The sequence below is a fragment of the Eurosta solidaginis genome, chromosome 1, assembly GCF_040869045.1.
Source record: "Eurosta solidaginis isolate ZX-2024a chromosome 1, ASM4086904v1, whole genome shotgun sequence".
Lineage (NCBI taxonomy): Eukaryota > Metazoa > Arthropoda > Insecta > Diptera > Tephritidae > Eurosta > Eurosta solidaginis.
The window spans coordinates 171243232-171267968 of NC_090319.1; the positions used below are offsets into that span (position 1 = coordinate 171243232).

Sequence of the window (24737 nt, forward strand, 5' to 3'; positions counted from 1 at the left end):
CGATATATGTGAAAAATATGAGCCTCAGAAATATGATCATAAATTACTATTTTATGACTCCGATATTATGAAATATTTGGGTCCTTGCCAAGAGCGTTCAGCAAACAAAAAAACTTGTTTTAGAAAAATTTTCGTTCAAATTAAATTTGAAAATGATTATGTTTATTACTGTTCCATTTCTAAATTGGTATTGACGTATTTTCTTCCATCGACTCTTCGCCTAATCGTTTCTTAATTATCCGCATATTAACAATGTAGTAATTATCTTGTGAGAACCCCGATAGTGTTCCTGTGAAGTTTCTTTCCGGGAAGTGGACCAGAGACCAATGCATTCGATCAAATTCAATTCACTGTTCGATTTTTCGAAATTGGGTATATGGTAGCACCTTTTATCGTAGGCCACTGATAGTACTAAAGTTCCGATTCATTCATTACCGAAAGATGCTATGGCAGAGTACATAATTTTAAAAAATCAACTTTCGATTAATTAGCGTATTTATATAAGAAAATAAATGTTTACTTATTTAATTTTTCAAATTTAAACTGAACTTTATTGACTATCTTTTTTCAGTCCTCTTATTATTATAAGTAATTAATTATGTGGATGTAATTAAAAACTATTTTTTAATGCCAAAGAAGTATAACTTCTCACGCGCGTACTATTTTTGTTTTCTATTTTTAGGTATATCGAAGTTTTTTTCACCAATACTTTATGTGCAAAATCTCCATATAAAGTTTTAATTTCTGAAAGGGTAACTATGCTCTGGGCGAAAGGTGTTACTGCTCAAAAGGTTAAATTTTAAAATTGCCTTACTTAAGGCCCGTTTTTTCAGTAGTTGGTTAAGCTAAGCTTAAACTAAGTTTGCTTAAACTCTAGTCAAAATTAAACTCCAGTTAAACTATTGAGCAGTTTTTCAGTCACAGTTTAAGGCCGCCTTTGAGGTATGCGTTGTTGTGTGGTAACATAAGTTTTTTTATTATCTAAATAAATTGTAAATACGGCAACAGCTGGATTTTGTTTACCCAACAAACATGGAAAAAAAATTCTCCAGCGAAATATATATCTAGTTCCGGAAGTGATATACCATCACTATTTCATTATTAATAAATCAGACAGTTCTCGAGTTGATATCCAACTTCATTCTCTAATCACTATCCAATCTTTGAGAAATTTTGTAAAGGTCAAATTTTTCGAGTTGCTCTCCAACGTGATTAATATTTTCCAATTATTATCCTAATTTCGAGAGATTTCCAGAAATTTACCGTTCTCAAATGAATATTCAACACATTTCTCCAGTTGATATCCTTCATTGCATATCGAGTTGAGGTGGAATTGAAAAAAGTATCCAAGGTGGTACCATCAACAGCTGTTTATTGTGAGAATTAAACACCTGGTTGATAGCGGTAATGAAGCGTAATTCATCAAAAATAAATTACCTCCGAAGAGATTTTAGGCCGAGCTACTCTTCTAATTTGCATCGTCCTCCTGTTAATTTTTTCTCCCCCTGTGGGTTAGGGGTTAGAATATGCCCACGGTAGGTATACCGGTCGTAAAAGGCGACCATAATACCATGGGTACCCAATCCATGAGTAAGGTGTTTTACTCCAAAGGTAGCAGGGTGGACGCGGTGTATCACCCTGTGGGACCCTAGGCAAGGTCTTTATAAAAACTGCTACCGCGGGAGCAGGAGAAGCCAGTGTGATCTGGTGCACTGCATCAAACGATGCTTTGTACTCAGGTCTCACCTCCTGTCCTGGGATGACCCCCTTGTGGGAGCATCGCGGTGGCTGTGGTTTCAAATAGAGTTCACTTATGACACACGCTCTGAGTAGACTTGTTTTCCCTTGGGGCGTGCAAACCCAAGGGAATTCGGTCTCATGCTTGCCACGGCAGTCCCAATTTAATTTTTTCTACAAATTGGACCCACTTGTTTTATGACGACTCCGAACGATATCTGCAAGGCAGATGAGTTTTATTTCGTTATATTTTGTTTATGTTTAAATTAATCCACAGCCGATGTCCGAATTACCTTTATTCTAAGCTAAAATTTGCACAATCTGGCCGTACCTGCAACATAATTGTACCATACTTTAAGTATTCTACAACGTCAAGAATGTTTTTCGTTGTTGTTGTTGTAGCGATAAGGTTACTCCCCGAAAGCTTTGGGGAGTGTTATCGATGTGATGGTCCTTTGCCGGATACAGCTCCGATACGCTCCGGTATCACAGCTCCATTAAGGTGCTAGCCCCACCATCTCGGGAACGATTTATATGGCCATATTAAACCTTTAGGCCATCCCTCCCTCCACACCCTCAAGTTCCATGAGGAGCTTGGGGTCGCCAGAGCCTCGTCTGTTAGTGAAACGGGATTCGCCGCGCGAATGTGAGGTTGATAATTGGGTTTGGAGAAGCTATATATTGCGCTGACAACCTGAAAAGTTTGCGCTACACAACCCCTTGAATCTGGTATTTAAGTCGCCTCTTACGACAGGCATACCTACCACGGGTATATTCTAACCCGCTGGGGGTAATGGTTTTCGTTACAGCTGTACATTTGTGGAATTATTTACCCAATAAATTAAAAATGTAATCTAATCTTAAACACTTCAAATTGACTGTTTTTCCTATATTTTCTTCCTAAGTCTTTTCACCTGTTACTACAACAATGATCTCTAATCTTCTATGTGAGCACCTATTTATTTTATTTTATAATTGATTTAAAAATGTTAATGTTATCAATTGATGTAAAAATGTTAAGTTTAGGTTATCAATTTCTATGTATAACACTATAAAAGACATAGTCTTACGTGTGCATAAATAATAAATGTTAAATGTTTTCACTGAGAGCTTTTCATGGCAGAAATAGACTCGGAGTGCTTGTAAAACACTGCCGAGGGGCGACCCCGCTTAGAAAAATGTCCTTCTTCACATTTATTTATTTATTTTTTTAATTATATATATTTCATTTTATTTTCGTGAAAATACTGTAGTATGGAATCGTATATTTGAGTCCAGTTAGAGAACTACAAGTTGTAAATTAAATTTTTTCAAGTTGAATAATTGCTTTATAAAAAATTCCCTCTTTTGCTGAGTAGCTATGATTCTCGAGTTGAGCCACTGTTTCGAAACAACTCTTGAGCTTTTAGAAGTATGCCTAGTTATCACCATGAGCTTTAATGGTACTCAGACCCAAATGCTTCTTGGGTATATTCGACGCCATTTCGAACGAAGGCAAATAACTTGAGGTTAACTAGAGTTTAACCCTGCCACATCGGACGCATAAGCTCAGCTTAAACTTCAGTTAACGTAGACCGAACTGCAGAATAAGTTTAAGCGTAGTTTAACTGATAAGCTGAGTTGAACTTGTACTAAAAAACCGGGCCTAAATAGAAAATGCAATCAGCTTATCTTTGGTAGAAATAGAAAAGTTCGAATCATAATTGGATTTTTATTTTCGTTTTAGGCCCGGTTTTTCAGTACAAGTTCAACTCAGTTTGGAAGTTAAACTACGCTTAAACTTATTCTGCAGTTTTTCAGTTTACGCTAACCGAAGTTTAAGCTGAGCTTAAGCGGCCGATCTGGCAGGGTAAAATCCCGTGTTAAGCTATAAGTTATTTGTGTTCGTTCGAAATGGCGTCGAATATACCCAACAAGCATTTGGGCTTGAGTACCATTAGAGCTCATGTTGATAACTAAGCATACTTCTAAAATCTCAAGAGTTGTTTCGAAACAATGGCTTAATTAGAGAATCAAAGCATACTCAGCAAAAGAGGAAATTTTTTATAAACCAAAAAATGCTATTACTAAAGTTGAACAAATTTAATTAACAACTGGTAGTTCTCTAACTGGACTCAAATGTAGGACTCCATACTACAGTATTTTCATGAAAATGAAATATATATAATTTAAAAAATAAATAAATGAGACGCGATAACCTTCGAAGAGAATTTAGGTCGAGCTTCTCTTCCAATTTGCGTCGTGCTCCTTTTAATTTTTCCTACAAATTGGCGGGACGGGTCCTACTTGTTTTATGCCGGCATCTGCAAGGCAGATGAGTTTTCACTGAGAGCTTTTCTTGGCATAAATACGTTCGGAGTGCTTGCCAAACACTGCCGAGGTCGACCCCGCTTAAAAAAATGTTCTACTAATTGAAAAACCTTGCCCGGGGCGTGGACCGAGGATCTTCGGGGTGGTAGGCGGAGCACGCTACCATCACACCACGGCGCCGACTATATAATTTATTTTTGATTAATTACGCTTCGTTACTGCTATCAATCAGGTGTTTATTTTTCACAATAAACAGTTGTTGGCTTGAAAATTGTTTTCAACTCCATATGCAAGGTAGAATATCAACTGGAGAAATGTATTCATAGTCATTTGTGAACTATACATTTCTTAAAATCTCTCGAAATTAGGATAATAATTGGAAAATATTAATGACGTTGGAGATAAACTCGAAAACTTTTAATTTTGCAAAATTTTTCAAAGGTTGGATAGTGATTGGAGAATGAAGTTGGATATCAACTCGAGAACTATCTGGTTGAAGAATAACTAGATATACATTTCGCTAGATAACAAAAAAACCTACGTTACCGCACAAAAAAGCATACCCCAAAGGCGGCCTTAAACTTTGACTGAAAAACTGCTCAGTAGTTTACTGGAGTTTAAATTTGACTAGAGTTTAAGCACACTTAGTTTAAGCTTAGCTTAACCAACTACTGAAAAACCCGGCCTCAATCTGTTTTTTTTTTTGTTTTGGATAAAGTTTTTGTGAATTGAAATTATCTTGTGATAAACGAAAGTGTACTGAAATGAATTGATTTTGTTGGGCTGAAAAGGTGAATGTACCTAATTTCGGTGAAAAAAATCTGGCAGCCCTCGCACTGAAACCGGGTCAAAGCCCATCCATTAGAGCTCTAGGAATTTTTATAAAATGCACATATATATCGGAAAACATTCTTATTTAAACCAACTAAAGAAGGTCGCCCAGAAGAATATTTACACGTTTCAAAGAGGTCCTCATTGGGTTTGTGAAACCAATAGTTTCTGGGACTTTCCGAGTGGTCGATTTGTAAGCTGTTCAGCTGAAATACGCCAAAGTGGAATGTACGTCCATCTGTTTGTATGCTTTGGACAACAATAGGCTTAGGAAGATCATTCAACGCCATATCCTGAAATGTTAACTCTTTACAGCATATATAACAATATTGAAAAACCATACATACTCCATAAATTTGTTTAGCGCGTGCTGCAGCTACACCAAAGGCTATGAGCAGGTTGCGACTCTGAAACTGAGATGTATTTGCGTCCCCATCATGAATATTTTTTAGGTAATTTTTATCAAAATATAGAAAAACTGTATGTGGATGGCAGCAATTCGAGTGCAGTGCTGTAAAATAATTCGAGTGTTGTTATTTAAAATAAAATAAGGAATAGATTACTTACAGTAGATATCGTCAGCCGAGTACATGCACTGTTTTGGGAGAGATATGGTGTCCCTAATATGATGTAATTCTGGCACATTAGTATCATAATGACTTTCAATTGTGGCAAGCGGTCTATTAGATGTTATCATCTTGCCCTCATCGACTTCGAATTGCAATAAACCGTCGCGTTTAGGTACTGCTACTTTGAAGTTCATAAGATCCAATAATCGACGTTGAGAATTTATGTCCCGGCCCGCATTTTGTTCACACTCTGTGAGTAATTTGTATATTAGAGAAGATCTGAAATCAAAATAAATTTATTGATATAAGAGAGAAAATTTACAAAGTTTTCACACGGCGATGGTTACAAGGACATGTTGTTGTTGTAGTAGTGCTTCGCCCCATCCAATAGTTGCGACCGATCACAAATTGTCATCAAGGTCCTCTAACGGGAGTCCAAGGAAACTTGTGGTTTCAACAGCGTGGACTATAGTGAGAGGAGAGTTAGAGGCGCAGGTGCCGCATGTACTCATATTGCTTACGGATATGAGGTGGGTTTTGTTTAAGGCTGGGGTAACGCTCAGTCAATACAGAGTCGAGTAAAGGTCCCACAAACTCCTACTGAATAAAAACACAATCACCCTTATCGCGAAGTTCACGCGGAAAAGTGTTGGCCTTCACTTCTTTTGTTGGGGTGAACTTTTTCCGCCTATCGGCAATTTCGGGCGAACAAAAGTTCACTTCGAAACAGCTGATGCTCTATTGCGAATTGGCACTGATTGTGTAAATTTTGTAACCAAGCATATATTTCCTTAAAATACAACAAAAATATAAACAAAAAATTAATAAAATAATGTTTAGTATTGCACTTAGGTTGGTATTGATTGAGCGCGAGGCGAATATATATGTGAAAGCGATTCGGAGGCAATTAAGGGACAGTTCTAACCCTTTGGAGCCAAATGATTCACTGTAAGCTAAAAATTACTATTTTTAGCACTTTTGAATAACAAGTAAATTTTTTTCAAATAGCTTTCGCCAATATTACAGGCTAAACAAGCTGGCATTCTAATATTTGCTAGATATTCTTACCAACTCCTTGTCACCATTGAAGCAAAAATTTGGAGTTCCACCAATTGTAAAGTTGAGTAAATGTCTTCCTTTTTTCCGCATAGGGAAAAAGTGTTGGAAAGGACCATGAAGTGGGTCTCAGGTAATCTTGTTTCAGTGAGGTGATCAACATTTTGGAACCGTTGCTTTGTCCACAATGGATAACTTGGCCGACTGATACGTTGTGAAAAAATGGAATTTACATACTTAGCAATACAGGAATTTCACTTTTTTCCGCTCAGCTTACGATTGTGCATTATTTATTGATTTATTTCTAATAATAGAAGTACATATAATTATGAGAGTATCAAATTTCAAAAAAAAAATTTATTACATTTTGTTTTCCTCTCGTTCGCCTGTAAAATATAAGTGAATAAATTTTGGTTTCCCCGCTGTTCATTTCGCTCGAACAAAGAGTTGCCGATAAGGTGAAATCTTTTTCGAACATGAAAAATTGTTTCGCCACCCTCTGCGATAGGGTGAACAAAAACTGTGAATATTTTCGGGTGAAAATAAAACTCGCGATAAGGGTGAATATTTATGCGTTACGAACACACGCACACACGGCTGGAGGTATTAGGCGGGCAGCAGCTTTCCGTTGCCAGATGGTGAGGGGGCGGAGCAGCGGCTAACGGTCGTCGTAGCAGAGGAGGTATCGGCAGGACGGTGGAACGGTGGTCGGGTAACGGACGGATTGGTACGGCGGTATGGAAGCAGCGGCTTAACGGCGGTAGGATGGCGGACGGCCAACGGTCGTCGTAGCAGCGGCGGGCTAGAAGCAGCGGCTTAACGGCGGTAGGATGGCGGACGGCGAACGGGCGTCGTAGCAGCAGCGGGATGGCAGCAGCGGCGGCGCCAGATGGGCGACGATGCGACAGCAGCAGCGGTGCGCTACGGAGCGCGTACCAGGGCGAAGGCGGAAAGGGAGGTATTCTGGTAACGGGTTTGACCTGTACAGCGGTGGGTCGTTCCGGTAGGGGTAGTCGTCGTCGGGATCGGACGGGCGGGAGACCTGCAATAGACTGCGAGGACTCGTTAGTGCCGGCTTCACCGCTGGGCACCCCCGCCTCCCTACTTGCACGCTAGATAGAAGCCAGAGCTGAGGGGGAGGAGTGATATAGTCATTAAGGCGGTGGGCCGCTCAACACCCAGGGGGCGACGGGAGGCAATAGCACAAAGGCATCCGCCCCGCTCGTCCTTACCTGGGTAAAGGGTGACCCGCGCCATGACAGCGCCCCTGCGAGGACTGGATTGCAAAATGCAAATTCACTCCTTTTATACGGCTTGTGCCACAAACTGATGGAGAAAGACGCCACTATGATTGTGTGGTGGTTTGGCTGAAGAAACACACCATTGGCCTACCATCAGCTGTTGGTTGCGTATGGCGATTTACCATATGGTGGTTGTATTGTTGCCGCCCGCCATCTGTAGTTGGTTGTTGGCTATGCTATAAATAGAAGTACAGGGGGGCTCAGGCGTAGGTGGAAAGAAGAAGTACAGGGGGGTTATGTTATTGTAACGCCAGGCATGGCCTAAGTATCATGCCAGTGTTCATGTGGTCGGCGCAAAGTGTTTTTCTTTTCTCTCAACAATATACAGTCGTTCCACTTATATCTAACAGAGTTAATGTTTACATGTCACGTTTTTGATTCATTTGTATAACGTAAAAATAATTACATTTCATTGTTCTTAAAACTAACAGAGTATATTTCATACAATTTATTATAATATCTAATCTTCTTCTTCTTCGTTTCCATCTTCCTCGGGTTGAGATTTCATCATGGCTATCAGGTATTCGGCAAAATATTGCCCGAAAAAAATGTGTACCCTTTGAATTTTCGATCGGTTGGCTGGCGACTGGTACTGCCGAAGTTTATGTCTGCTGAAGATGATTTTGTACACTCTTTGCTGACCGTATTTACTGCAAATGCCGTTTGTGGAATCTCCCAATCCCATGTGCGGTGGTCGCTCAGGAACGGTGCTAACGCTTTTCCGCCGAACTGCTCCCCATTGTCGGTGAGGAAGGTTTTCAGAAAACCAAGTCGGTATATTACCTTTTCCTGTAGCGCCTTGAGCACGCTTGCCGTTGTTGCTTGGCGCGCCGGAATTAACTCCACCCACTTGTAGAATTTGTAGATTATGGCGAGGAGGCAAATGCTTCTTTGCTTGGAACGTGGTAGTGGTAACACGAAGTCGGCGGTTACCATTTCCCATGGATGCGGATATTGCATGGTTGCCAATAATCTCACCGGGCTCTTTTCTGTCTCTTTTTATCGTGTAAAATATGTCTGGTGCGGTGTTTTGTAACGGGCGGCGGGAGAGCGTGTAGTGTAAACAGCCAAAAATATCAATGCCAAATGAGTAAACCAGTTAATATGCTACCCTGTAACAAAAAGAGTCTAAATTTTAACCAACACAAAAGGGGCATTTGCTAATTGTTGCTGACAGAGCAATTCACACGATTTAAAACAGGTGTGTGTACAACGCACGACCAAACCAAATATTTGCATTCAGGCAAATTTGCTGGCATTGCGGTTCCCACAGAAGTCACAGCTCAACACAGATGTGTAGGTACATATTTTGTGTCGAGTTGTATGTAGGTATGTAAGTATGTATGCTTAAAGTAAATATGTATGTAAGAATATGTTTAGAATAATTTAGTATAAATAAACTGACAATATTTGAATAAAGATGCATTCGCTCATTCGCCACTCACAAAACCGACTGTTCTTTTTAAACTTGTATATGGCGATCCTGCCTATGACTCTGGTGGCTGATTTTTCAGCCTAAGTTCATTGCTGGCAAGGATACGCCTTTATATGGCGATCCTGCCTTGCTTATACTGGCTGATTATTCAGCCTAATTCATTGGTAAGGATAATACTGGCTGATTACAGCCTAAGCCTTATAAAAGGAACGAAAAAGATAATCTAATTTTTATCGCGGGTAAATTTTTTGTCAATAAACTGGAAGAAGAAACAAAGGAACCACATTCGGAACAAACACCAATCTCGCTTTTTCAATAATGTTTTTGATGAATTAAATTTGGGCTCCAACGATGAAGATTACATGAAAATTGCGGCAGTTGAAAAACAAATCCGCTAACATTAGATGCGCTGGCGCCCACTTTTGTACCTTTCGAATTCCAACACACTTCAAATAAACCAAATTTTTACAAACACAAATCTACAGCTAGCCAGAAATGTCCAACGGTGATAAGGCGGTAAACAATTGGGAAGAAATTACTGAAGTCGGTCAGAGCATAAAAAGGGTGGAATAAACAACAGGACTGGCAGCATAATACGTATAATTATAATAAATATATGATTTTTCCGGTCAATTTATTTTTGTAGATTTTTGTTGGTAATAGGCTTCTTTGACCAATCGGTTTTTAATTGCAAATAAAGATATTTATTTCAATTTTTCCACTTAACGTTTCGCTAGACTTCCTAGCATCTTCAGAGGTGATCTAATTTATTAACAACAATAAAGATAAAAATATTACATTAATTTGTGGTATAAAGATTACATTTATATATATCAATTTACTTTATATATGTAACAAGAACAACACTAACATTGATTTACATACGTACAAACATAGACAACACTTACGTAATATATTTGTTATTCAACTATTAAAACTAAAAGCATTAGTACCATTTAACACTGGTATCATTGTCATACTGATTCTTAACTATAAACATAAAATGTAAACAGCTGCTATATTTTGTGTGTCCTCTTTCTTGTTTATCGTATTTGCCCTCTTTTCCAATATTCTCAGACATTTCAATGTATATCTGGGGAGAGCCAGCTGTTACCGCCAGAAAAATTAGAAATGTCAAAAATGTTAAATTAAATAAATTTTTCCTTAAGAACAAACATTTTTAGAAATAAACCTTTTAAATAATAACTTATAATTCTAACTAAATAAGAAAAAAATAATAAAAGTAAAATGCAATGCTTAATATAATAAACGTAAAAACAGAGAAATAAGCATAAATTAGCATTATTAACACCCCCAAATAAACAGGAATAAATTTTTATTTTCTCTTTAAGTTTCTCTTTCTATCATATCATCTCTTTAACCCTTAACTACATTCGTGGGGTTAATTTCTACCCCATGCTTCAGTTTTTTGCTTGCAACTGAGCCGCTCTCGCAGCGTGCGGATGTTTATTTCGTTAAGTGGATGTTGTAGGTAGACGCTGGGGTAATTTTTTTAACTTTTGATAATCATTTATTTTTTTAACTATTTAGTGAAAATTAAGCGTTTTTTTGACCGAAGAAGAAATAGCACAAATTTGTGAAGTTGAGGAGTTATCTCAACTTCTCGAAGGTGACCATGACACCGAAGCTCGACCAAGTCAGCCAAAGAGATCAAAAAGTGCTCGTTGCTTTATACGTCCTCGTTCAAAAGACGTTAAAACAACTAAAATTTGTTCAAAATGTAATAATTTTATTTGCAAAAGTCATTCTAAAGATACAAAAATATGTACACAATGTGACAAATGAAATGTATCAGTAAGATTTCACTGAGGTCTGAATATGCGAAAAGACCCCATGTCAGAATTTTTATGTAATTTGGAAAAGATTTTTTTGTTTTACTGTTATTCTTATTTATATTTCTTTAATACGAACATATATGTAATACTCCTATATTGCTAATAGAAAATGCTCGCAATGTGTTTTGAATTCGAAATCAAAACAAGACAGCCTATAAAATTTTTCTGATTGTAGCAGCATAAGTGTGATAAGAAAAAATTTAAATTTAGGTACATTCGATTATTGAATACAAAAACAAAAACGTATGAGCAGCAATATATCGGCACTCTGATGTTTGGGAATGTACCTAGCTTTTTTTAGCAATATAGGAGTATTACATATATGAATACGAATTACCAACAAAAAGTTTTTAGAATCACTTTTGAAAAGTTTGTTTTTTTGACAAAAGTAATGAGATATATTTTTAATGGTAAATTTTTGAAGGTGTATGAAGATACGCAATTTTTTATTTTTATTGCAATATATTCAAATAAAAAGAAATGTGTTTTTAATTAAGAGGTATCCGTTCTTTTATTTTATACTAAAACTATTTTTTTTAATTCGATGTCTTGAAAAATATGATAAAACATGTATTGGGGTAGAAAACTACCCCACGAATGTAGTTACGTAAGTAAATATAGCGAATGTAGTTGAGGGTTAGAATGTCTTCGTGGACAAAAATTAACCTCATAGCTGGTTACGAGGTAGGAAAAGGAAACTCTGAAACATCAGAGAATAGAATACTAAAATATGAACCACCGGCTGAACCAGAGCCAAAAATTAACCCAAACATTTCAGATGTTTGGCTAGCAGTTTTAACCTGCGTAATCGTGCTATTGATATAATATTCAAATTTAGCACCCTAAACCATCTAAACTCAACCCAATTTCGATAAGAACAGTAAACAATTACAAATGAATCACTGCAAAGTGCCTCACTCAATAGAAGAATTTATTAAGACAGCTTCATTAGCACTGTCTAAGTTCAAGAATTTGCCAATTCACAGTAGTAGTTTCCATAGAATTTAATCAAAATAACATCTATGAAGGCTATCAAGGTAGAAGATTTATACCACAAACCTTATAAAATAATAACTTTTCGCAACATAATGCTTGACTAAAAACCTTACGTAAGTGGAAATATGCAAAATACCTAAAGTTACCACAAGATCGGAAACTAAAAACCCAACCAGAATGAAGAAAATTAAAAGTAACAAAGAGAACCTTATTATAAATAAAGCGCTTAATAAATAATATATTTGCAATTAGACATGTCGCGCTCGTTTTCATCCAAAAGGATAGAAATTTTGTAGCATAATAAATACAAGCAACCGGATTGTTAAGGATGTTATTGGCTTAGGACAATATTCGACCAGGCTTAAAAATGCCGGCAATCTAGGACTTGTAACATAAAAACACAGTTGTCCTTAGGGACAAATTGATTGTTACTGAATAGTAATACTCGAGTAGGCAAATTTGAATAATATAAAATAGGTACTCAAGTTCTCAAAGATCTAATATTTGATTTAACCCCAGAAGTTATGCATGTCACAAATGTCGACAAAAATTTAAGAAATTCTTCATAAACATAATGACGATCCAATCTGGGAAGGCCACCCAGAAACCGCATGACACATAAGATCTAATAAAAAATATTGCTGGAAAAAAATGAAAATGTAAAATTTTTGCATCCACTGTACCCATTGGTTTAACCACTTATCACTATATAACTACTTCTTGCTCTAGCAGCAACTGAATCTACCCAATCTACTGTATATCATACGCTCAGAGATCCCGCTTTTATAACAATGTCAATTTTCCACCAATGATGACTGTAACCATTACCTTATTCTATACGTTTTAATTGGAAGGACTACCAATACAAAAACTTTGTTTATCCGTTTTCATCTAGGAAAACTTCGCCTTTTAGAGAGGTCATAAAATTAGATAATAGGATTTTTGCATCTAGATAAATAGATAGTAGATATATAGGGCCCTGTAGAATAGAAAATATCAATAGGAAAAATAATTTCAACCTGTAGAATAGGAAAAATAATTTTATTAATAACCCATAAGGTAAAAAGTATCGATAAAAATAATAATTTTACTCTGATACCATATAAAGTAGAAAATATCGATAGCAGAAATAATTACATTTTGATCCCGTCTAGAATAGGAAATAATGATAAGCAAAAATTTCCCAGTAACATAGAAAATAGCAATATCATAAATAACGAGAAAATAGTAATACACAAAAATAGACTTAAATTAATAGAATAAGTAAATTTTCAACCTACACACATAAAATACAAAATATAGAATTAATTTATATTTAACTAAAAAAAAATAGAATGCTCATGTATTCTCCAAAGGCATAAGCATTCTGAAAAAAAGGGAGATATAGTGTAAACAGCCAACAATTTCAATGCCAAATGAGTAAACCAGTGAATATGCTACCCTGTAACAAAAAGAGTATAAATTTTAACCAACACAAAAGGGGCATTTGGTAATTGTTGCTGACAGAGCAATTCACACGATTTAATACAGGTGTGCGTACAACGCATGACCAAACCAAATTTGCATTCAGGCAAATTTGCTGACATTGCGGTTCCCACAGACGTCACAGCTCAACACAGATGTGTAGGTACATATTTTGTGTCGAGTTGTATGTAGGTATGTAAGTATGTACGCTTAAAGTAAATATGAATGTAAGAATATGTTTAGAATAATTTAGTATAAATAAGCTGACAATATTTGAATAAAGATGCATTCGCTCATTCGCCACTCACAACACCACTATTCTTTTTAAACTTTTATAAGCGCATTGCATATTGCGTTCGGCGCTCTTTTCCGGTACTCTTTATAGTAGTTGTATTTTTGTATAGCCGGGTAACGGGGTAGAAGCGTTGCTTCAGCGGTCGGTTAGGCTTAAGGATAGTCGGACGTTCAGCTGCGGTAATTGGGCCAACGGCTGTGCTCAATCGCTTCTGGTTGTGCGCTGTGTCTAGCTCGGCTGATCTCCTGGTCAAGGTGACGTCTAACGGCTGGCCATCTAGCATGAGTGTGATTCGTCTTTCCCGTAGAAAGTCCATTCCTAAGATCATCCGTTCTGCCAGGTTCGGGATGACGGACATCATTGTGTTAGTCATTCGTCCTTGGTACGTAATCCTTGCTGGGTAGGAATTCGAACTATAGACACACGTCTGGTCTGCCAATTGGACGCTCCGCCTGTTAGGACGTGGTTTTATGTTGCTCCTCTCCAGGTGATTTCGTATTGAGTCATCGACGTATGATAGGGTGGCGCCGATGTCCACTAGCGCGCACGCTCATGCCCTCGACGGTTATCGGTATGTAGAAACATATTTTGAAGGCATCCTGTATGTGTTGTTATCGGTGGATTGGTTGGTCGAAGGGCATATGCAGTCCCTGGAGAGGATGTTGTCTTGTCCATACCTGGAGCAAAACATTCTCCAGCGGCCCCTGCATTGGGAGCGGCGGTGTCCGCGTTCGTTGCAGCACCAGCAGCACTCCTTGCTATCGTACCTAGCTTTTTAGCAGCTCGTATTCCTCCGTTATTTCGAGGAGCTCATCAAGTTGCGCTTGACGAAGATGCGGTATTCAACGCGTAGGCCATCGTAGATTCGCTCGAGATGGGTTTCCTTGCACATTGTCGGATGCTGGCCGATCAGCGTTTCCAATGCGAGAACGTAGTCCTTGGCTTTTTCTCGGCCTTGTTGCCTGCGTTGTCGGATGACCTCTTCTAAATGTTGAAGGTGACGCTTGGGCAGTAACAAATTTTTCAACTCCCTTCGAAAATCGCTCCAGTGGTTGATTTGTTGCTTACGGATGCGGTACCATTGGAATGCTTTGCCACGTAGCAGTTCCGGCAGCGTTAGGAGGAGCCGGTCGACGGGGATGCGGTAATGTTCGGCGAGCTCCTCTATCCTCTACAGAAATTCGTGCAGCGACTCCTCTTCCGTAAAATGTAGATCCCAGTGGCGGACGGTATTCATTACCTCACCGGCGGTCATCTCGTCTCGTTTAGGTGGTGCGCGTTCTCTCATGCGCATGCGAGTGGGGATTTTGTACCTGGATGTTGGGTATTGACTTGGGCTGTGTTGCTGGAGTGATATTCAGTGTTGGTGTTGGTAATTTAGCTGGTTTTCGTTCGTCCCTTCTCCAAATCCGTCAGTAGGTCTTCGCTTGATTCCCTCGTGCGTTTTGTTTGCACGTACGTACTCAGTGTGCGGCGCAGATCGGCTACGGTTTGGCCCTCCACGTCAATCCCATGCTTCTTGCACTCCTCTATCAGCCTCTCCACCCCTTTCAGTAAGTAGATCCAATTGAGTGAGTCGGTATTCAGCGTCGTACCTTCAAGAACCGGTGTATGTGTTCTTTCTAGCGGTGTGTTTATCGAACCCGTCCCGGGAGTGTTGGTGGTGGTTGTATGTTTTTCCATCTGCGGAAGGAGGTCCCTGCTCAGGCGCCATTTATGAGGTGGATTTTGTCTAAGGCTGGGGTAACCCTCAGTCAATCCAGAGTCGAGTAAAGGTCCCACAAACCCCTACTGAATAAAAACACAATATTTATGTGTTACGAACACACGCACACACGGCTGGAGGTATTAGGCGCGCAGTAGCTTTCCGTTGCCAGATGGTGAGGGGGCGGAGCGGTGGCTAACGGTCATCGTAGCAGGGGAGGTATCGGCAGGACGGTCGAACGGTGTTCGGGTAACAGACGGATCCGTAGGCGGAGGGGAAGTGCACCTTAAAGGCACAGCGATAGCCCCCCCGCTCATCACCCAGGGGGCGACGGGTGACCCGCGCCATGACGGCGCCCTTTCCACTCAACTAGCCGAAGCCAGAGCTGAGGGGGAGGGGTGATATAGTCATTAAGGCGTCGGGCCACTCAACACCCAGGGGGGCGACGGGTGGCGATAGCACAAAGGCATCCGCCCCGCTCGTCCTTACCTGGGTAAAGGGTGACCCGCGCCATGACAGCGCCCCTGCGAGGACTGGATTGCAAAATGCAAATTCACTCCTTTTATACGGCTTGTGCCACAAACTGATGGAGAAAGACGCCACTATGATTGTGTGATGGTTTTGCTGAAGAAACAAACCATTGGCCTACCATCAGCTGTTGGTTGCGTATGGCGATTTACCATATGGTGGTTGTATTGTTGCCGCCCGCCATCTGTAGTTGGTTGTTGGCTATGCTATAAATAGAAGTACAGGGGGGCTCAGGCGTAGGTGGAAAGAAGAAGTACAGGGGGGTTATGTTATTGTAACGCCAGGCATGGCCTAAGTATCATGCCAGTGTGCATGTGGTCGGCGCAAAGTGTTTTTCTTTTCTCTCAACAATATACAGAGTCGTTCCACTTATATCTAACAGAGTTAGTGTTTACATGTCACGTTTTTGATTCATTTGTATAACGTAAAAATAATTACATTTCATTGTTCTTAAAACTAACAGAGTATATTTCATACAATTTATTATAATATCTAATCTTCTTCTTCTTCGTTTCCATCTTCCTTGGGTTGTGATTTCATCATGGCTATCAGGTATTCGGCAAAATATGGCCCGAAAAAAATGTGTACCCTTTGAATTTTCGATCGGTTGGCTGGCGACTGGTACTGCCGAAGTTTATGTCTGCTGAAGATGATTTTGTACACTCTTTGCTGACCGTATTTACTGCAAATGCCGATTGTGGAATCTCCCAATCCCATGTGCGGTGGTCGCTCAGGAACGGTGCTAACGCTTTTCCGCCGAACTGCTCCCCATTGTCGGTGAGGAAGGTTTTCGGAAAACCAAGTCGGTATATTACGTTTTCCTGTAGCGCCTTGAGCACGCTTGCCGTTGTTGCTTGGCGCGCCGGAATTAACTCCACCCACTTGTAGAATTTGTAGATTATGGCGAGGAGGCAAATGCTTCTTTGCTTGGAACGTGGTAGTGGTAACACGAAGTCGGCGGTTACCATTTCCCATGGATGCGGATATTGCATGGTTGCCAATAATCTCACCGGGCTCTTTTCTGTCTCTTTATCGTGTAAAATATGTCTGGTGCGGTGTTTTGTAACGGGCGGCGGGAGAGCGTGTAGTGTAAACAGCCAACAATATCAATGCCAAATGAGTAAACCAGTTAATATGCTACCCTGTAACAAAAAGAGTCTAAATTTTAACCAACACAAAAGGGGCATTTGCTAATTGTTGCTGACAGAGCAATTCACACGATTTAATACAGGTGTGTGTACAACGCACGACCAAACCAAATATTTGCATTCAGGCAAATTTGCTGACATTGCGGTTCCCACAGAAGTCACAGCTCAACACAGATGTGTAGGTACATATTTTGTGTCGAGTTGTATGTAGGTATGTAAGTATGTATGCTTAAAGTAAATATGTATGTAAGAATATGTTTAGAATAATTTAGTATAAATAAGCTGACAATATTTGAATAAAGATGCATTCGCTCATTCGCCACTCACAAAACCGACTGTTCTTTTTAAACTTGTATATGGCGATCCTGCCTATGATTCTGGTGGCTGATTTTTCAGCCTAAGTTCATTGCTGGCAAGGATACGCCTTTATATGGCGATCCTGCCTTGCTTATACTGGCTGATTATTCAGCCTAATTCATTGGTAAGGATAATACTGGCTGATTACAGCCTAAGCCTTATAAAAGGAACGAAAAAGATAATCTAATTTTTATCGCGGGTAAATTTTTTGTCAATAAACTGGAAGAAGAAACAAAGGAACCACATTCGGAACAAACACCAATCTCGCTTTTTCAATAATGTTTTTGATGAATTAAATTTGGGCTCCAACGATGAAGATTACATGAAAATTGCGGCAGTTGAAAAACAAATCCGCTAACATTAGATGCGCTGGCGCCCACTTTTGTACCTTTCGAATTCCAACACACTTCAAATAAACAAAATTTTTACAAACACAAATCTACAGCTAGCCAGAAATGTCCAACGGTGATAAGGCGGTAAACAATTGGGAAGAAATTACTGAAGTCGGTCAGAGCATAAAAAGGGTGGAATAAACAACAGGACTGGCAGCATAATACGTATAATTATAATAAATATATGATTTTTCCGGTCAATTTATTTTTGTAGATTTTTGTTGGTAATAGGTTTCTTTGACCAATCGGTTCTTAATTGCAAATAAAGATATTTATTTCAATTTTTCCACCTAACGTTTCGCTAGACTTCCTAGCATCTTCAGAGATGATCTAATTTATTAACAACAATAAAGATAAAAATATTACATTAATTTGTGGTATAAAGATTACATTTATATATATCAATTTACTTTATATATGTAACAAGAACAACAATAACATTGATTTACATACGTACAAACATAGACAACACTTACGTAATATATTTGTTATTTAACTATTAAAACTAAAAGCATTAGTACCATTTAACACTGGTATCATTGTCATACTGATTCTTAACTATAAACATAAAATGTAAACAGCTGCTATATTTTGTGTGTCCTCTTTCTTGTTTATCGTATTTGCCCTCTTTTCCAATATTCTCAGACATTCCAATGTATATCTGGGGAGAGCCAGCTGTTACCGCCAGAAAAATTAGAAATGTCAAAAATGTTAAATTAAATAAATTTTCCCTTAAGAACAAACATTTTTAGAAATAAACCTTTTAAATAATAACTTATAATTCTAACTAAATAAGAAAAAAATAATAAAAGTAAAATGCAATGCTTAATATAATAAACGTAAAAACAGAGAAATAAGCATAAATTAGCATTAACACCCCCAAATAAACAGGAATAAATTTTTATTTTCTCTTTAAGTTTCTCTTTCTATCATATCATCTCTTTAACCCTTAACTAAATTCGTGGGGTTAATTTCTACCCCATGCTTCAGTTTTTTGCTTGCAACTGAGCCGCTCTCGCAGCGTGCGGATGTTTATTTCGTTAAGTGGATGTTGTAGGTAGACGCTGGGGTAATTTTTTTAACTTTTGATAATCATTTATTTTTTTAACTATTTAGTGAAGATTAAGCGTTTTTTTGACCGAAGAAGAAATAGCACAAATTTGTGAAGTTGAGGAGTTATCTCAACTTCTCGAAGGTGCCATGACACCGAAGCTGGACCAAGTCAGCCAAAGAGATCAAAAAGTGCTCGTTGCTTTATACGTCCTCGTTCAAAAGACGTTAAAACAACTAAAATTTGTTCAAAATGTAATAATTTTATTTGCAAAAGTCATTCTAAAGATACAAAAATATGTACACAATGTGACAAATGAAATGTATCAGTAAGATTTCACTGAGGTCTGAATATGGGAAAAGACCCCATGTCAGAATTTTTATGTAATTTGGAAAAGATTTTTTTGTTTTACTGTTATTCTTATTTATATTTCTTTAATACGAACATATATGTAATACTCCTATATTGCTAATAGAAAATGCTCGCAATGTGTTTTGAATTCGAAATCAAAACAAGACAGCCTATAAAATTTTTCTGATTGTATCAGCATAAGTGTGATAAGAAAAAATTTAAATTTAGGTACATTCGATTATTGAATACAAAAACAAAAACGTTTGAGCAGCAATATATCGGCACTCTGATGTTTGGGAATGTACCTAGCTTTTTTTTAGCAATATAGGAGTATTACATATATGAATACGAATTACCAACAAAAAGTTTTTAGAATCACTTTTGAAAAGTTTGTTTTTTTGACAAAAGTAATGAGATATATTTTTAATGGTAAATTTTTGAAGGTGTATGAAGATACGCAATTTTTTATTTTTATTGCAACATATTCAAATAAAAAGAAATGTGTTTTTAATTAAGAGGTATCCGTTCTTTTATTTTATACTAAAACTATTTTTTTTAATTCGATGTCTTGAAAAATATGATAAAACATGTATTGGGGTAGAAAACTACCCCACGAATGTAGTTACGTAAGTAAATATAGCGAATGTAGTTGAGGGTTAGAATGTCTTCGTGGACAAAAATTAACCTCATAGCTGGTTACGAGGTAGGAAAAGGAAACTCTGAAACATCAGAAAATAGAATACTAAAATATGAACCACCGGCTGAACCAGAGCCAAAAATTAACCCAAACATTTCAGATGTTTGGCTAGCAGTTTTAACCTGCGTAATCGTGCTATTGATATAATATTCAAATTTAGCACCCTAAACCATCTAAACTCAACCCAATTTCGATAAGAACAGTAAACAATTACAAATGAATCACTGCAAAGTGCCTCACTCAATAGAAGAATTTATTAAGACAGCTTCATTAGCACTGTCTAAGTTCAAGAATTTGCCAATTCACAGTAGTAGTTTCCATAGAATTTAATCAAAATAACATCTATGAAGGCTATCAAGGTAGAAGATTTATACCACAAACCTTATAAAATAATAACTTTTCGCAACATAATGCTTGACTAAAAACCTTACGTAAGTGGAAATATGCAAAATACCTAAAGTTACCACAAGATCGGAAACTAAAAACCCAACCAGAATGAAGAAAATTAAAAGCAACAAAGAGAACCTTATTATAAATAAAGCGCTTAATAAATAATATATTTGCAATTAGACATGTCGCGCTCGTTTTCATCCAAAAGGATAGAAATTTTGTAGCATAATAAATACAAGCAACCGGATTGTTAAGGATGTTATTGGCTTAGGACAATATTCGACCAGGCTTAAAAATGCCGGCAATCTAGGACTTGTAACATAAAAACACAGTTGTCCTTAGGGACAAATTGATTGTTACTGAATAGTAATACTCGAGTAGGCAAATTTGAATAATATAAAATAGGTACTCAAGTTCTCAAAGATCTAATATTTGATTTAACCCCAGAAGTTATGCATGTCACAAATGTCGACAAAAATTTAAGAAATTCTTCATAAACATAATGACGATCCAATCTGAGAAGGCCACCCAGAAACCGCATGACACATAAGATCTAATAAAAAATATTGCTGGAAAAAAATGAAAATGTAAAATTTTTGCATCCACTGTACCCATTGGTTTAACCACTTATCACTATATAACTACTTCTTGCTCTAGCAGCAACTGAATCTACCCAATCTACTGTATATCATACGCTCAGAGATCCCGCTTTTATAACAATGTCAATTTTCCACCAATGATGACTGTAACCATTACCTTATTCTATACGTTTTAATTGGAGGGACTACCAATACAAAAACTTTGTTTATCCGTTTTCATCTAGGAAAACTTCGCCTTTTAGAGAGGTCATAAAATTAGATAATAGGATTTTTGCATCTAGATAAATAGATAGTAGATATATAGGGCCCTGTAGAATAGAAAATATCAATAGGAAAAATAATTTTAACCTGTAGAATAGGAAAAATAATTTTATTAATAACCCATAAGGTAAAAAATATCGATAAAAATAATAATTTTACTCTGATACCATATAAAGTAGAAAATATCGATAGCAGAAATAATTACATTTTGATCCCGTCTAGAATAGGAAATAATGATAAGCAAAAATTTCCCAGTAACATAGAAAATAGCAATATCATAAATAATGAGAAAATAGTAATACACAAAAATAGACTTAAATTAATAGAATAAGTAAATTTTCAACCTACAAACATAAAATACAAAATATAGAATTAATTTATATTTAACTAAAAAAAAATAGAATGCTCATGTATTCTCCAAAGGCATAAGCATTCTGAAAAAAAGGAAGATATAGTGTAAACAGCCAACAATTTCAATGCCAAATGAGTAAACCAGTGAATATGCTACCCTGTAACAAAAAGAGTCTAAATTTTAACCAACACAAAAGGGGGATTTGCTAATTGTTGCTGACAGAGCAATTCACACGATTTAATACAGGTGTGTGTACAACGCACGACCAAACCAAATTTGCATTCAGGCAAATTTGCTGACATTGCGGTTCCCACAGAAGTCACAGCTCAACACAGATGTGTAGGTACATATTTTGTATCGAGTTGTATGTAGGTATGTAAGTATGTACGCTTAAAGTAAATATGAATGTAAGAATATGTTTAGAATAATTTAGTATAAATAAGCTGACAATATTTGAATAAAGATGCATTCGCTCATTCGCCACTCACAACACCACTATTCTTTTTAAACTTTTATAAGCGCATTGCATATTGCGTTCGGCGCTCTTTTCCGGTACTCTTTATAGTAGTTGTATTTTTGTATAGCCGGGTAACGGGGTAGAAGCGTTGCTTCAGCGGTCGGTTAGGCTTAAGGATGGTCGGACGTTCAGCTGCGGTAATTGGGCCAACGGCTGTGCTCAATCGCTTCTGGTTGTGCGCTGTGTCTAGCTCGGCTGATCTCCTGGTCAAGGTGACGTCTAACGGCTGGCCATCTAGCATGTGTGATTCGTCTTTCCCGTAGAAAGTCCATTCCTAAGATCATCCGTTCTGCCAGGTTCGGGATGACGGACATCATTGTGTTAGTCATTCGTCCTTGGTACGTAATCCTTGCTGGGTAGGAATTCGAACTATAGACACACGTCTGGTCTGCCAATTGGACGCTCCGCCTGTTAGGACGTGGTTTGATGTTGCTCCTCTCCAGGTGATTTCGTATTGAGTCATCGACGTATGATAGGGTGGCGCCGATGTCCACTAGCGCGCACGCTCATGCCCTCGACGGTTATCGGTATGTAGAAACATATTTTGAAGGCATCCTGTATGTGTTGTTATCGGTGGATTGGTTGGTCGAAGGGCATATGCAGTCCCTGGAGAGGATGTTGTCTTGTCCATACCTGGAGCAAAACATTCTCCAGGGGCCCTGCATTGGGAGCGGCGGTGTCCGCGTTCGTTGCAGCACCAGCAGCACTCCTTGCTATCGTACCTAGCTTTTTAGCAGCTCGTATTCCTCCGTTATTTCGAGGAGCTCATCAAGTTGCGCTTGACGAAGATGCGGTATTCAACGCGTAGGCCATCGTAGATTCGCTCGAGATGGGTTTCCTTGCACATTGTCGGATGCTGGCCGATCAGCGTTTCCAATGCGAGAACGTAGTCCTTGGCTTTTTCTCGGCCTTGTTGCCTGCGTTGTCGGATGACCTCTTCTAAATGTTGAAGGTGACGCTTGGGCAGTAACAAATTTTTCAACTCCCTTCGAAAATCGCTCCAGTGGTTGATTTGTTGCTTACGGATGCGGTACCATTGGAATGCTTTGCCACGTAGCAGTTCCGGCAGCGTTAGGAGGAGCCGGTCGACGGGGATGCGGTAATGTTCGGCGAGCTCCTCTATCCTCTACAGAAATTCGTGCAGCGACTCCTCTTCCGTAAAATGTAGATCCCAGTGGCGGACGGTATTCATTACCTCACCGGCGGTCATCTCGTCTCGTTTAGGTGGTGCGCGTTCTCTCATGCGCATGCGAGTGGGGATTTTGTACCTGGATGTTGGGTATTGACTTGGGCTGTGTTGCTGGAGTGATATTGAGTGTTGGTGTTGGTAATTTAGCTGGTTTTCGTTCGTCCCTTCTCCAAATCCGTCAGTAGGTCTTCGCTTGATTCCCTCGTGCGTTTTGTTTGCACGTACGTACTCAGTGTGCGGCGCAGATCGGCTACGGTTTGGCCCTCCACGTCAATCCCATGCTTCTTGCACTCCTCTATCAGCCTCTCCCCCCCCTTTCAGTAAGTAGATCCAATTGAGTGAGTCGGTATTCAGCGTCGTACCTTCAAGAACCGGTGTATGTGTTCTTTCTAGCGGTGTGTTTATCGAACCCGTCCCGGGAGTGTTGGTGGTGGTTGTATGTTTTTCCATCTGCGGAAGGAGGTCCCTGCTCAGGCGCCATTTATGAGGTGGATTTTGTCTAAGGCTGGGGTAACCCTCAGTCAATCCAGAGTCGAGTAAAGGTCCCACAAACCCCTACTGAATAAAAACACAATATTTATGTGTTACGAACACACGCACACACGGCTGGAGGTATTAGGCGCGCAGTAGCTTTCCGTTGCCAGATGGTGAGGGGGCGGAGCGGTGGCTAACGGTCATCGTAGCAGGGGAGGTATCGGCAGGACGGTCGAACGGTGTTCGGGTAACAGACGGATCCGTAGGCGGAGGGGAAGTGCACCTTAAAGGCACAGCGATAGCCCCCCCGCTCAACACCCAGGGGGCGACGGGTGACCCGCGCCATGACGGCGCCCTTTCCACTCAACTAGCCGAAGCCAGAGCTGAGGGGGAGGGGTGATATAGTCATTAAGGCGTCGGGCCACTCAACACCCAGGGGGGCGACTGGTGGCGATAGCACAAAGGCATCCGCCCCGCTCGTCCTTACCTGGGTAAAGGGTGACCCGCGCCATGACAGCGCCCCTGCGAGGACTGGATTGCAAAATGCAAATTCACTCCTTTTATACGGCTTGTGCCACAAACTGATGGAGAAAGACGCCACTATGATTGTGTGATGGTTTTGCTGAAGAAACAAACCATTGGCCTACCATCAGCTGTTGGTTGCGTATGGCGATTTACCATATGGTGATTGTATTGTTGCCGCCCGCCATCTGTAGTTGGTTGTTGGCTATGCTATAAATAGAAGTACAGGGGGGCTCAGGCGTAGGTGGAAAGAAGAAGTACAGGGGGGTTATGTTATTGTAACGCCAGGCATGGCCTAAGTATCATGCCAGTGTGCATGTGGTCGGCGCAAAGTGTTTTTCTTTTCTCTCAACA

At 39.0% G+C, this 24737-nt stretch overlaps 1 protein-coding gene across 2 annotated transcripts in view; it reads right to left on the reverse strand.

The window, feature by feature from the left end:
- Positions 1-515: 515 nt before the first annotated feature.
- mRpL37 (mitochondrial ribosomal protein L37) overlaps positions 516-24737 on the reverse strand; it is a 367007-nt gene continuing 342785 nt past the window's right edge. For both annotated transcript variants that reach the window (XM_067760026.1, XM_067760025.1), the window contains 3 exons: positions 5446-5726; positions 5226-5389; positions 516-5171 (listed from right to left, as the gene is read on the reverse strand). In XM_067760026.1, the coding sequence (XP_067616127.1) occupies positions 4917-5171; positions 5226-5389; positions 5446-5726 (700 nt within the window). In that variant the 3' untranslated portion in view covers positions 516-4916. The remainder of the gene's footprint in view (positions 5172-5225; positions 5390-5445; positions 5727-24737) is intronic.